General features: G+C 43.2%; 1 protein-coding gene across 1 annotated transcript in view; it reads left to right on the forward strand.

Moving 5' to 3' along the window:
• Dnah14 (dynein axonemal heavy chain 14) overlaps positions 1–15,155 on the forward strand; it is a 322,248-nt gene that overhangs the window by 217,924 nt on the left and 89,169 nt on the right. Inside the window, 4 exon segments of the mRNA XM_029559013.1 lie at positions 3,567–3,748; positions 6,953–7,070; positions 7,789–7,914; positions 11,436–11,530. Coding sequence (XP_029414873.1) covers positions 3,567–3,748; positions 6,953–7,070; positions 7,789–7,914; positions 11,436–11,530 — 521 coding nt within the window.

Consider the following 15,155-nt stretch of genomic DNA (forward strand, 5'->3'; position numbering starts at 1 on the left):
CACCTCATAGGCAGCTCCCTGAGGAGAGATGGCTATCTCCTTCCTCTAATCTTATGCATTTTTGCCTGTCTTAGGTTGTGTCACCTCTGATCAAGCCTTGCCCATCATTGGATCATGCACCTGGCCGTGTGCATGTCCTGTCTTAGGAGTACTTGTCATGGGACATCTTACCCATCTTTGGCTAAAAATGCGTCATGATTAAGGGCAGCCGCGTGGGTAACACCAGCCCATGACAGTCTTAGTCTCTGCCTAACTCGGGAGCCAAGCGTGGCCAACCGGAGGGGGTCCTGGGGAAGTCCATAATCATGAGGGTAATGGGATCCTTCCATCTTGCCTGTACCTCAGGTCTCTGCTCCTGTCATCCCCAATGCTTCTGAAACCGGGATTCCAACTGATTCTTTTGAAAATTAAGAACGTTAATAGTGAATAAGGCCATACACAATTGTTGGTGGGGGCTTATTCCCCCTTTTTGTTTTTGTAATTGAATTTTTAGGTTTTGATGGTTGCGTTCTACAATGGCTTGCCCTTGGGGATTGTAGGGAATTCCTGTATTGTGTTGAATTTCCCAAAGTGAAAAGAAATCTTGTAAATTTTTACTCACAAAACGTGGTCCATTGTCAGTTTTAATTCTTTGGGGCAATCCCAATGTAGCAAAGCACTGGAGAAAATGAGACTGAGCATGTTTAGACTTCTCTCCTGTATGAGTGGTAGCACAACAAGCATGTGAGAATGTGTCAATGGACACAAAAATATACTTAAGCTTTCCAAAAGGAGCATCTGTTTGCCACAAGGAACTGGGCTTGAGTCCCCTAGGTTTTATCCCTGGCTGTTGCAGAGGCAGTACCTGTAAGCCATCTTGTCTGCCTCTGCATTGCCTTGGGATAAAAGCCCAGGCAATCCTTGGTGCCCCCTAAGATGCTGTAAGAAGATAGAGGCTTTTCTCTCTTTAAGGGCTTTTCTCTCTTTAGGGAGTCTAAATACTGTCAGAAAGCAATGGCCATGAGTTCCTTGAATTGAGCTGCTTTTTGGTTTCTCCACATCTGCCCCAGTCAGTGAAAACATTGTAGGCTTTACTAAGGGCTTCCTCGACCCAGGATTTGGCGAATGCTGCTGTCAGTGGGGCTGTAGCACTTGGGGGCAGGGTGGTTCCCTGGCCACCCATGGGACTGAAGGGGCGGGGCCACCTTCCCCCAGGCCTTTTCAGCTGTCCCAGAGCCGGTTGCGGAGCACTGCCAATTGTGGTTTTCTTTGTTTTTTGCTTTTGGGGTGTTTTTTTGTTTTTTTGGTTTTTTTTAATGCGCCTGGCAGCCGCGGGCTCTGATCGCTGGCCAGGGGGTGGTACCACCACCCGGCTTTCACGCGAGCCCCTGACCCATACCAGTCACGGGGGGGCAATGCCCACCCAGCTTTCCCGCGGCCCCTGACCCACTCACGCATTAGTTCAAGGCGGGTGGGGTGGGTGGCTTTTGCTGCTCCACCCCACCCTTCTGCCTGGGAGGTTCTGAAGCTGGCCAGGGCACGCCCGAGGTGCCATTTGTTACTTTGGCCGCTTTTGGTTTTATATCTGTTGTATTTTTCCTTCTTCCTCAAACCCTTCCCATGATTCCCATGTATCTCCAGTAAAAACATTAGCCCCAAGTAGCCAGGGAGCCAAATGAATTGCCTCTGCCCAAACCTTTTGAGCTACAGGGTCTGACAGATCCAATCCCCTGCTTTTAAGCATATCTCTCAGCCCTTTAAGCACTGGGTCTTCAAACTTAAAAATTGTGTTACCCATATTTAGGGTCTTGCTTACCCTGAACATCCTTGATTTGCCCCCAATCCGTTTTTGCTCATTTTCCTTCTTTCTTTCTTCTTTCTTTTCTTCTTTTCACCTTCCTTCGAGTGCCATGCTGGGCGCCAGTTGCCGGGGGTTTGAACCAGTGACCCCCCCAGTGCAGTGATGATTGGGGATGAGTAAGCACGCCATTCACCAGCCCACGCCGCTCCCAATACCTGGGGACACTCAGACGCAACGGGGAGTCTAGTCAGGCAAGGACTCATTTATTGCAGGTGTTACAGAGCTTATAAAGGGACCTGGAAATCCGACCTCCCCACCGAGGGTGTATCTTAAGAATGATCATGCACTCCTCAGCAGTGCAGAAGTATTCTTCAGACTTTCAAAGCAAGCCAGGCCGCGCCCCCAGTAACTTCCTTTCAGACCTATGCAAGGTGGAGCCTTTAGGTCCCCACAAGTTGGGCCTGTGACCTCCCCAGGCATGGGTTATTGGTCAGGTTTACTGTAAGACACATGGATTTCCTCCTGTTGAGTGGACCTTCAATCCAATCAGATGGCACTTGGTTAGCCCCATAGCATTCATGTCACTGTTGCACAGATGGACACACCTTGCCTATCAGGTCGCTGTTGCAGTGTGTAGGGTTCACAGCTGAGTTGGGCCATTAATGCCTTTTCTGTCCCAGCAGCCTACATAGCACCTTCTGGTACTTGGAAAGGTTAGCTAGCAAGGAAGAAGTTTCCAGCTCGCTTTCACTTTGCTTTTTCTATACCTTGCAACCAAGATGTGTGATGTCTTCAGCAATAGGACCTCATCGTGTAGTTCTGGTGGGAAAATTAGAGGACTGGCAAAGCCTGTGTTGTTTTAGGGGCCTCTGGGGCCCCCTAATCAACAACTCAGCAGATCCTTTGGTAAGGATTCTGCAACCTTCTATGTATTTTTTTTAACAAATGTTTTCTTTGACAATGTCATACATGTATATAATGCATGCTGATTACTATCAACACCTTCTATGTATTTTTTTTTAACAAATGTTTTCTTTGACAATGTCATACATGTATATAATGCATGCTGATTACTATCAACCCCACCCATTCTTGTCTCCCTCTCATCTCTGTATACCCCACCCCTTTCTCTATAAATCTATTCTAGAAACATCAAACTGAAGATCCCTAGGGCCCAGCTGAAAGAAAGGGGGTCAAATTGCTGCCGAAAGAAAATGTAAATGCCTAGAGACCCGAGACTGAGTGTGGGCCTCAGAAAGAGGCTTTGCATCCTTACTGGCCCAAGAGTTCAAGGAAAACAAAGGCCACAAAGGGCAGAGAGAAGGCAGAAATAGAATGAGAATGCATCAGTGTTAACCATAACCAGCAGTCAGTGGGGCATGCGCATCTAGACACTGGAAACCAGGTCTAAGTTGCCTCAGCCTGAATCCTCTTCCAGTCTAAGCACAGGGGTACTTGTTCTACTCTTGGCCCTGATAGTTTTGTAGCATTGCCCAACTCAAAGAAACTTCCTGGAGTGCCATGCTATTGACAGGAAAGGAAAGGAAAGATAAAGTCCTCAGCCTGCCAAGAATGAGTCTGGAATGTCATCAGCCACCCACTGTTGCCTCTTCTACCTCGTCACTCTCCCAGCCACAAAGCGCCTGTGGTCGTGGTGGCATTCCCAGGGCCTGTATGTATGAGTCTACAACTCAGAAAGTAACCAACTATTTCAAGTTAGAGTTTAGTTTTATCCTTTTATGCATGTTTAGATTCTCTTTTAATTATAAAAAATTTTATTCTTCAGAATGTAAAACAACAATTTGCCTCAACATGTGTTGAAATCCACAAAAGTATGAAAGATTTGAGCACAAAATACCTTGAAGAAACCAGAAGGCATTACTATATCACTCCCAGCAGCTACTTGCTGTTCTTGGAAACATTTACACACATCTTGAGGTCCAGAGAAGAAGAGATGCAAATGAAGAGGTAAGACTTTGAGACCGAAATAGAAACATGGATCTTTACTTTGGTGTTTTTGCTTATTTTATTATAAAAATAGACACATACACAAAATGGTGAACTCACATCTCCCCTTTTGTGGGGAGCATGGGGCAGATACTACAGCACATCTTTAAAAAGACAAGTATGCTTTTCCTTCCGTGTAAGCATCCAGAGGATGCCCCAAGGTAAGGCCAACAGATCTGTCAGAGAGAAATGAACCCTTGTTAGATTCAGCTTATTCCTTACATAGGAAGGAAGGCAGGTGCAGACAGTGTCTCCTTACACAGACAATGGCTAGAGGCACCACTCCTGTGCCTTAGAATGACACCAAAAGAAAGGGGACCTGGTGACTGCCACACAGATGGGCCACCCTAGTGCTGAGGAGCACCCGCACTACACTGCCACCAGTCACTGTGTTGGTGGCAGCCATGTCTGAGAACTTGAGGAGACACAAGGTAGGGAGCCTCAGACAGAATCAGAATCTCTTTTTTGTGAGTTTTCTTTTTTTAGAATATCTTTTATTCTTTTACATTTTCATCCATGTATACAATGTATCTTGATCATATCTCCAACCTCTCCCTCTCACCTCCCCCACACTGTCCTCCTCCTACTTCATGTCCTCTCCTTTTTTTATATATAATCCACTGAGTCCAATTAGCACTGCCTGCTGAAGTGACGACTGATCTTGCTGACTTGATCCTGTGCAGAAAACCATGGATGGCCTTGGGTTCATGAGCACAATGGCTATATGAGGTCCAGAAAACATTTCACAGCACTCCTCCCCATCCTCTTTTACATTCTTTCTGCCTGCTTTTTACTTTTTTATGGTGCTTGGGATGGAACTCAGGTTTTAAGAATTCTAGCAAGCACTCCACCACTAAATTACAATCCCAGCCCCCCATACCTAATTAGAACCTGAGAGACACTGGGGTGTCTCAGGACAACCTCCTAGGAAGATAGTGAGTAGATAGGAACCAGCCTTGAACATCTGCTCACAAGTATCCCAGATTATCATGTACCAGGAGGATCAAGGGAGCTTTGCCAAGAGTGAAATCAGTTGTTGTTAAGCTTTGCCTAGACAGCCTACATAGAGGCATGAAAGGTTTTGAAGGCTTCATAATAGAACCATTTCTCTACAAGTCCATCCCAGACCTGTTGCATATGCAGCTAACAATTCCTTATTAAAATAGTAATAATAAGTCACTTTGCCATATACCCTTGGACCTGACCATTCTGACTATCCTAGGGAATACTGAATGAGAATAGCTATGAGTATGACTCTCATTTAGAGGAGAGACCAGTAAGGCTCCTTATCTAGAGCCAAGTGAGTTAAAAATGACACTCATCAGGTGCATCAAGACATATGGACAATTGGACATATGCTGGTCCCACTGTCCAGTAGGGCGTACAGGTAAACATGATGCTTCATCACTACTCACACTGAAGAGTTTAGTCTGTGTGTGCAGAGCCTGAACAAGCCTGATGTTTAACTGAAGTAGCAGTCTTGATAGCATTTTGCTAAAGTGGGTTCAGGGTCAAATTTCATTAACTTTTTGCATTTCAGTCAGATGAACATGATAGAGTCAGTATTATTTCCGTGTAGAGCAGTTGAGATAGTCTAAATACAGTGAGGCTGAAGAAGACACGTTAGAGTTCAGTAGTGAATTTTTCTGTCTTCTAGGAGGTTCCCATTAGATTAACATCTCTGTTGCTAGCCAGGTGTGGTGGTGCATACCTTTAATCCCAGAGCTCGGGAGGCAGAGGTAGGTGGAACTCTGGGAGATCGAGGCCAGCCTGGTCTACATAGCAGGTTCCAGATCAGCTGGGGTTTCAGGGAGACCCTGTCTCAAAAAAGGAAAAAAAATAAAAGATTTCTGTTGCTTAGCAGTTAAATTGAGGGTGACGAGAACAGCCTAGGTAAAGAGCCTAGATTCCCTACAGACAAGAGTCAAGAGAGGTTAATGGACCTTCCACTTCTAAATCTAGGACCTGTGGTAACCCCTTTCCTTCCCAAGATGGTTGCTCTGCATTCATAATCATGCCGTTGGTATGACTGAGCCCTGTCACACATTCTTGCCTTCCTCAGATTTAGCTTCACATCTCCTGAAGTGGCTCAGTAGTGCATTCCTTCCACACTTCATACAGTCCTAGAACATACCAGGACCACCTTAAGAGTTGCCACCTTAACTAACCATTTCTAGCAAGTACAGCTAGATAGCAAAAGATGACAAGACCAGCCCTGCTCTTTGCTCTTGGTAAATCCCCACATCCCAGCTTCAAAGTGGAAAGAGACCACATAATTAAAGATTCTCTTTTCATTGGAATTACCCTTCTGGGGATGAACAGATTTAAAGGGCAAATTGCCTGTCTTAGGTGTGAGTACTGCTAGGTGTGAGCCTCAAATCTGCTTGCTTTCCAGCTTTTCCTTAGAGTTCACTTTTTTAGGGGGAGGGGCATTTGAGACAGTCTCATGTAGCTCAGGGTGTCCCCAAACTCACTGTGTAGCCAAAAGAGGTTCATTTTATTTACTTTTTTCATTTTATGTGTATGCATGTGTTGCCTGCATGTAGGTCAGTGCACCCTTGTCGTGCAGTGCTCACGGAGGTCAGAAGAGGCTGTTGGATCCCCCGAGAATGGAGTTACGGACAGTTGTTAGCTGCCATGTGAGTGCTGGGATTCGAACCCGGGTCTTTTGCGAGAACAACCAGTGTTCTTAACCACTGAGCCATCTCTCCAGCCCGTGGTCCATTTTATTTTTAATGGCCCCTGTTCCTTAACAAGTTGAGGAAAATTCTTCTGATTTTGTTTTCATCATGAATTTTGTCATTTTTTTTCATTTTCAATTAATGTAGTTCCCGACTTTCAAATCTTGAATCAGTCTTGCATCCCGGAAATAAACCCCACTTGATCATGATATATAGTTATTTTTATATACTATCAAATTATATTTGCTAATATTCTGTGGTATTTCTTAGCCTTCTTCATTCAGGTCGAGCATCCCTTGTCTGAAATCTACTTGCAGCACAGACATAGAGCATTCAAAAAGCTTGAGACTTTGGAACACTTCAGATTAGGAATGCTCAGCCAGAATATTCCAAAACTCAAAGGCTCCCAAATCTGACATACTCCTGATCCTAGGCATTTCTGATAAGGGGGTGGAGGGCTTAGCTTGTGCTCCTTCCCCTTCAGGAATCGTTTCTACATGGGTCTCTCCAAGATACTGGAAGCGACTGCACTCGTGACAGACATGCAAGAAGAGCTCTTGATAATCAGCCCTCAAATAGAGCAAAAAACAAAGGATTTTTCTGTCTTAAATCTCTTTTAAAGACTCTCATAGTCTAATACAAAAGACTGATACCTGACAAAGGTGAATTAAAATTCCAAATTAACTACCATGTAGCTGTGCAACTATGAAGAAATTGAATTTTAATGATTAAATATGGTCCTAGGTATATAGCTAACTGTAGAAACTTATTCAAAAGTGTCTCTAGGTAATTAGTTAAATGTATCTAAAATATGCTATGGCAATCTCCAGGCTGTCGAGTTTTGGGGTTTTTTTTTTTTTTTTTTTGTCTTTTTGAGACAAGGTCTCCCTGTAGCCCCAGCTGTCCTGGAACTCACTCTGTAGACCAGGCTGGCCTTGAACTCACAGAGATCCACCTGCCTCTGCCTCCCAAGTGCTGGGATTAAAGACGTGTGCCACCACGCCCAGTGGCTGTCAAGTATTTTAAAAATCATCACTGCATGTGTGCGTGTGTGTGTGTGTGTGTGTGTGTGTGTGTGTGTGTGTCTCACTGGAGATTAAACCTAAGACTTCACACAAGCATCCTACCACTGAAGTACAACCCCAACCCTTATCACCTTTCTGCATGAAATCATATTTACAGTAGTCATGCCAATTACTCTGTTAACTATATTTCAGGCTAATTTTGACAAATTTTATAGTAATTAAATGAAGCATTTAAATTTTTCCTTTAAAGAAATCATGTATCAAAATTCATTCCAAAAATTGTTTGGTTCATTAGGAAACAGAAGTCTTGTTGGAAAAACTACAGAAAGATTCAAAAATAGTTGAAAAAGTTCAGATGCTCGTTAAACAGGATGAAGAAATTGTTGCAGAAGAAGTAAGAATTGTAGAAGATTATGCTCAGGTAAAACTGAATCACAGTGAATGCAGACCATTAGAGATTTGCAAAATTAGTTGCTGACCTCAAATGTAAAGATCAGACTGCTTTTAATAGACTGTCCCAACTACTTATACTTTTTGTTTTATCCCAGCAGATGTTTATTGAGGCCCCAGCCCACACAGGAAACTAGTAAACCAAAGTAGGGAGAGTAAAAGAGCATAAGCCCTATCCTTAGGACATCTGCAATCCCAGGAGACTTTGCAGGTTACCTTGGAACCCTATGGTCCACATTAGAAATACATTTGGCTTCCAAGAAAGGTATCTACACAGAGCCAGGCGACTCGGGGCATTCGACATGTATCACTTCTGTTACTTGCTCTTGAAGCCCTCTGTTGCCCTCGGTCCTTCCCAATTAGAATCCCAGCAGGAGCCAGCATGCGCAGAAAAGAATAAGTTTGCACAACTCTAGTTTGATTAGTAGCCAATCAATCCTGCTCAGAGAAGCAACCACATCAATTGAAATATATAGATAAATCGGGCATGGTGGTGCATGCCTTTGATTCCAGCACTTGGGAAGCAAAGGCAGGTGGATCTCTGTGAGTTCAAGGCCAGCCTGGTCTACATAGTGAGTTCCAGGCCAGCTAGGGATACAGGGAGACCCTGTCTCAAAAAAAAAAAAGAAAAGAAAAAGACATATATAGATATATACACATAATTATTTACAAATTATATACATGAGCCACAATCATTGGCTAATCTCCTAAAGTATAAGGACAATGTTTATTATGAACCATAGTGAATGTGAATACATATTTTAAGTTGTTCTCTGCATAACTTCAAAATGTTTTGGTGGCTTTTTTTCTTTTAGACATGATCTTACTGTGTAGCCCTAGCTGGCTGACCTAGAACTTGTTGTGTCGACCAAGCTGGCCTCTAATTCACAGAGATTCAACTGCCGGCCTCCTGAGTGCTGGGATTAAAGATGTGAGCCACCACACCAGCTGCTGTCTATCTTTTGTACTACAGGTGTTCTGGGTGATATGAAACACATCTCACTGTGGTTTTCATTTCTCATTTCCCTGTAACACTACTTCACAGCTGCTGTGTCCCGTCCCCCACCCCATCCCCACCCCTTTTTAGACCGGGTCTCGCTATGCAGCCTGGCTGGCCTGGAACTCGCTGTGCAGACCAGTCTGGCCTCAAACTTGCCAAACTCTGCCTGCCTCTACCAAGTGTGTATGCCGCGTCTGCCTTCCACGTGTGCCCGTCACCATTTCTGACTTGTCTGACTTCTGGTCAGAGCTGATCAACTCTTCATTGTTTTTAACACGACTGAAGAAGAGTTCATGTCAGGAATAAAGAAGTTTCATTATTAACATTACTATCAACCCTGCTTCTTTTCATTAATCTTTTTAAGCCGCCTTCACATTCTTTCATGTAAATGCATGTATTTAAGGAAGGTAAGTATGGTGAAGCCTGATATGTAATTCTATCTCCAGAAATCCCTATCTCTAGAAAAAAAGTAAGTTCTTTAATCACATTATTAAATTCAAAGTAGTTGTAGAACTTGTCACAGAACAATGGGGCTAAGAAGGGCCCAATCATTCGTTGTCTTTGAGCACTAGGTATTGGAATCATGTGAAAACATGACTCCCTTTTCAATTTACCTTCTAAAAAGTTAGAAGTTTAAATTTGGGGGACGTGTTTTTGGTTATTTTTTGGTTTGGTTTGGTTTGGTTTGGTTTGGTTTGGTTTGGTTTGGTTTATTGAGACAGGGTCTCACTATGTACCCTGACTGGCCTGGAACTCACCATATAGACCAGGCTAGCTTCAAACTCACAGAGGTCTACCTGCCTCTGCCTCCGAGGTACTAGAATTAAATGTGTGTCATTCCTCACCCCACCCCCCATGCTCAGTGCAAGCTTAAATAATTTTTAAGGAAACAGCCTAATCTCCCAACCCTCTCATGATCTTTGTGGAAAACAGAGGAAGTGGCCTGCTCAGTTTTGATAGTTTAAACATTTCTTTCAACGTCAGAACCCATTATTGACAATATCATGAGCATTCTTATGATTATCAAACAGCATCTGCTATGATGGCATTTCAAGTCTTCCTCCCCACCTCACAGTCCCTCTAGGACCTTCGTGTCCTATGCTGATATTTTTTCCATTTCTTTATCCATTCACTTGTTGGCAGGCATCTGAGCTAGCTTCATATCTTGGCTATGAATAGTGCTACAACAAACATGGATGTGCAAGTACCTTTGTGGTATGCTAACTTGGAATTCCTTCAGGTGTGTACCTAGGAGCAGTGTAGCTGGATCACATGGTAGTTGCTAGTCTTTTAGGAATCTCCATTCTGATTTCCATAGTGGCTATGCCAGTGTACAGTCCCACCAGCAATATTTAAGAGTCCTCCCTCTGCCTGTACCTCTCACACCCCCTACCCCAATCTTCTTGATGGCAGCCACCCTGACTGGAGCGAGATGGAATCTCAATGTAATTTTAATTTGCGAGTTCCTGAACCACCTGTGGTTTCTTTAACTAGCAAACCTCGTGCCTCAGCCTCCCAAATACTGGGATCACAGGTGTATGTCAGTATGCCAGACTTGATTATATGATTTATTCTTCTTTGATAATTATATTGTTAAATAAGCCAAGATCCACTTCATTACTTCTAAATTTATTTTTTCTTCTTAATAACTTATTGCTCAGGTATGATGTGAATTTTTTCATTATGATTTGTCCTTCAATATTATAATAACCTCTAGTGATTTTATTATTCAATCACTTTCATTTCATATCCCACAAATCTTTGCCTCAATTTCCTTTTTGTACATGAAATTAAAGGTAATCAATGGGATATTTTTTACAGTGGGCTGGGGAAATGGCATGGGTTAAAAACACTACTCTTTCATAGGACCCAAGTTTGGTTCCTAGCACCCATATCACGCAGCTCACAACTGCCTGTCCATCCACCTCCAAGGGAACCAATACCCCCTGCCTCTGTGGGCATCTGCACATGCATGGTGCACATAATCAAATGTAGGCACACACATACCCATAAATAAAAATAATGAGCAAAGCTTTTTTTAAAAGATACTTTTTGCATTTCTGTATAATGAAACTAATATCTCATTTTTTTCCTTGAAACATTCATGAGCCCACCTCTAACAGAAGCACTCCTCAAAGGCCATCTTTCATACTACATTGAGTCTGAGAGACATGTCCAGAGCCACTGAGAATTTCTGCTTCCCACACACACCTTCTCATCAGCGATTGGAAAACACATTACATTTAGAACAGAATATTTCCCATAGAAGCCTATGTGCACATATCTAAGTGATATAAAATGTGTAACTTAGGAGTACCATGCAAGTGTCAGAACAGGGGCAGGAGAGATGGCTTAGTGGTTAAGAGCACTGACTGCTCTTGCAGAGGCCCCAAGTTCAATTCCCAGTACCCATTTTCTATCAATATATAGAAATTCTAAATGTATAGCTACATGTATTCATATGCATTTTATGTATTATGTTTTCATTGTAGAAAACTACGAATGAGCTGAAAAGTGTGCTGCCAGCTGTAGACAAGGCGATTGTGGCGCTAAATGCCCTGGATAAAGCTGATATTTCTGAATTGAGGTAAGTAATTCAGTAAGTTCTTTTGAGTTGAAAAGACTCCACATAAAACAAAAATGCACAGTAAAAGTCTATACTCCACTTTGAGATTAATTTTTATTCACTTGGTTCCTGTAAATTTTCCTTTATGCATGGTATATACTATATGTTACCAGTTTTAAAATATACTAGTACTCAGGGCTGGAGAGATGGCTCAGTGGTTAAGAGCACTGACTGCTCTTCCAGAAGACCTGGGTTTGGTTCCCAGTATCCACATGGTGGCTAACAACCATCAGTAATTCCAATTCCAATACCCTCTTCTGGCCTCTGTGGGCATTGCTTGCACGTGGTGCACTTATAAACATGCAAGCAAACACTCAGACACATAAAATAAAAATAGTAAATATTTATTTAAAAGCATACTGGAAAGATGGCGCAGCAGCTAAGAACACTGAAAACTTCTGTGTTCGAATCCCAGCACCCACATGGCAGCTAACAACTGACTGTAACTCCAGTCCCGGGGGATCCGACAGCCTCTTCCGACCTCCACCGGCATTGCACAACACAGGTGCACTTACCTACATGCAGGCAATACACACATACACATAAAATAAAAATAATAAATTTTTTTAAAAAAAGCATACCAGTATTGTATGGATCCTTAAGAAAAGAAAAAACATTACTCTATAAAACTACAAGTCATTTGTTATAAACTAAATTTCAGTCTCTGATATATAAAACTGTATGTCCTAGAACAGATGAAGTACAGCATTGTCTGAACTGCAGTTCTAAAGTTAGAACACAATATTTATTTATGACCCAGCACTTAGGCTCATGTAGCTGCCTAGCTCTGTGGTAAGTGGGAACTGGCCAGCGTGGGAGTGCTTCTCCCTGGTGAACGTTCCAACCAATATCCTGGAGTGAAGAGAGGGACTGAAGAGAAATATCCAAGAGACCCCTGGAAGAAATGAAATACTTTAGTGCAGACATGGTGTGCACTTAGCGGGTTTGCTGAATGAATAAGTGAATGCTTAAGAATGAAAGCCTAGGGGCAAGGACATCAAGAATTCACTCTCCTTCTGCTTCTCCGTGCATTTGTTTTCAAAATTAAGTTGATTCACTTGAGCATTGTGACAGGCTCTGTTCTGAAGTTTAGGGTACAAAGACTGGCTCCTTTTAGTTCTGAGTTGAATATTTGGGTGAGATTTTTAACTTGAGCTTTCCAATTCAACAACAATGGAAGTCTGCAAATATCGTATCTCCAAACATGTTGTCTTGTTTTCTATTGTTCTTAGAAGATAGTAATTTTTAAGAGACCTGGAAGTACAAATCTATCATCACATTTATTTGTGTGTGCATGCGTGCTGAGATCACAGGCACATGCCGTGGTGCCCAGTTTTTCGCATAGGTGCTGGGAACCCAAACCCAAGACCCTGCTCCCACAGCCAGGACTTTATGGAACTGAGCCATCTCCCTAGCCTCTACCCCCATCACATTTATAACATATTATTAACTCTTAATGTCACAAAACCTCAGAACAGAGCTGTCACAATGCTGACGTGAATCCACTTAATTTTGAAAACAAACGCACGGAGAAGCAGAAGAAGAGTGAATTCTTGATGTCCTTGCCCGTAGGCTTTCATTCTTAATCATTCACTTATTCATTCAGCCAGCCCGTTAAGTGCACACCATGTGACAGGTCTGTCCTAAGCACTGGGGTCACAGCAGCCAACAGGTGAAGTCAGCCTCTCTGATGAGATGACACTCTAGCAAAGAACTGAGTAATGTTTGGAGAAAGGACAACTTTGCAGCTGTCTGGAGAAACTGTTTGGGGCAAAGGAATGGAAAGCACGAACATCTTAAGATGGAAATGTGCTTGGTGGTTTTCAGGAACTGCGAAAGACCAAGCCGGAGCTCCAGGAGGAAAAGAAAGTGTTAGGACAGGGTGGTGTCAGAAGGGCGTGTATCAGTGGGAACAGAGGCCGGTCTTCCCCAGCACAGCCTCCCACACTACCCATACCTTCTGACTTTGTTCTAGAAAATCCCATTCTCTTAACTTTTGTTCTGGAAGAAAGAAATTGAGGGAGGGGGGAGGAATTGAGCTGTTCTCACTGTAAGGAATTCCTCAATAACCCCCTAATTTCTTTTTTTTCTATTTTTAATTATGTATATATCCATGTTTCTGTGTGTGAGCATGTGCTCATGAGGGGAGGTGCACACTGAGAAGCATTGGATTCCGTGGAGCTAGAGTTGCAGGCAGTTGTGAGCAGCTGCCTGACATGGGTGCTTGGAATCAAACTCTGGTCCTCAGCAAGAGCAGTGTGCACCCTTAACTGCTGAGCCGTCTCTCCAGCCCTCCACCACCAATTTCTGAACGGGATCATCTCAAAGCAGTTAAGCACATGACTGGTGCCACACTTCCTGGGCTGGAGACCTGGCACTGCCACCTTGTAGCTGTGCAGCCTGAACCTGAGCTTCCCCTCTAAGCAGCAGGGACGGCAGGCGTTGAGAGTCTGAGTGGCCTGTCCTAGAAGAGACTCATTGAAAGCGCCTGCTCAGCAAAACTCACTCTAGTGGTGAGAGTTCCCCTTTCCTGCCTTGGAACTGCAGAACCTATGTGGACCAGCCTTGTCCTTGAATACTTTGCCTGTACTTCATTATAATTTTTTTTTGATTGGTCTTTTTGAGAGAGGGTCTCCCTGTAGCCCCAGCTGGCCTGGAACTTGCTATGTAGACCAGGTGTACTTTGTTCTTGTAAAGATTCTCCCTTGTAATACTGCTGCTGTAGATGTGAGCTGGCTTGGGACACAACAGGGAAATAGTTTCCAATGTTCCAGTGATGATTCTGTTACTACTAATATGCCCATCTACTGCCCCCAGTAGTTATATCAGTAACCTTTGTGGTGGGAATTGAAGAAAAGCCATAAGACATGCTTGGCAGTAGTCGGGGGCACTCCTTAAATCACAGGGACAGGGCTGACTTGCAGTTATGTGTGCGCAGGTGCTGTGAGTGCACACACACACACACACACACACACACACACATTTTGTCAAGTGGTCATCTATAATTCCAGTAGAGTTACATAGGAAGTTCCCTAACTTAAAGTGACTTTGTAGTTGGTACTTTTAGAATAAAAGAATTAGCCTTGGCTAGGGGTGGTGGCATACACCTTTAATCCCAGCACTTGGGAGGCCAAGGCAGGCAGGTCTGTGTGAGTTCAAGGCCAGCCTGGTCTACATAGTGAGATCCAGGCCAGCTGGGGCTACAGGGAGACCCTGTCTCAAAAAGATCAAAAAAAATTAAATAAATAATAATTAGCCTCTACTTCGGATGATTTTTGTATTTAAATTTTATGCATTTAATCTTCGAAAAGCAACAATATCCATGTGTTAAAGATACTTAAATTAGGAACTGGAGAGATGGCTCAGTGGTTAAGAGCACTGGCTGCTCTTGCAGAGGACACGAGTTCGATTCCCAGCACCTACATGATGGCTAACAACCATTCATAACTTCAGTTGGAGGGAATCAGACGCCTTCTTCTGACCTCTGCAGACATTGCACAATACAGGTGCTCTTACTTACATGTAGGCAATACACCCATACACATAAAATTAAAAGAATAAATATCTTAAAAAGAAAAATACTTAA

This window comes from Nannospalax galili, unplaced genomic scaffold (genome assembly GCF_000622305.1).
Source record: "Nannospalax galili isolate Female #2095 unplaced genomic scaffold, S.galili_v1.0 scaffold368, whole genome shotgun sequence".
Classification (NCBI taxonomy): Eukaryota; Metazoa; Chordata; class Mammalia; order Rodentia; family Spalacidae; genus Nannospalax; species Nannospalax galili.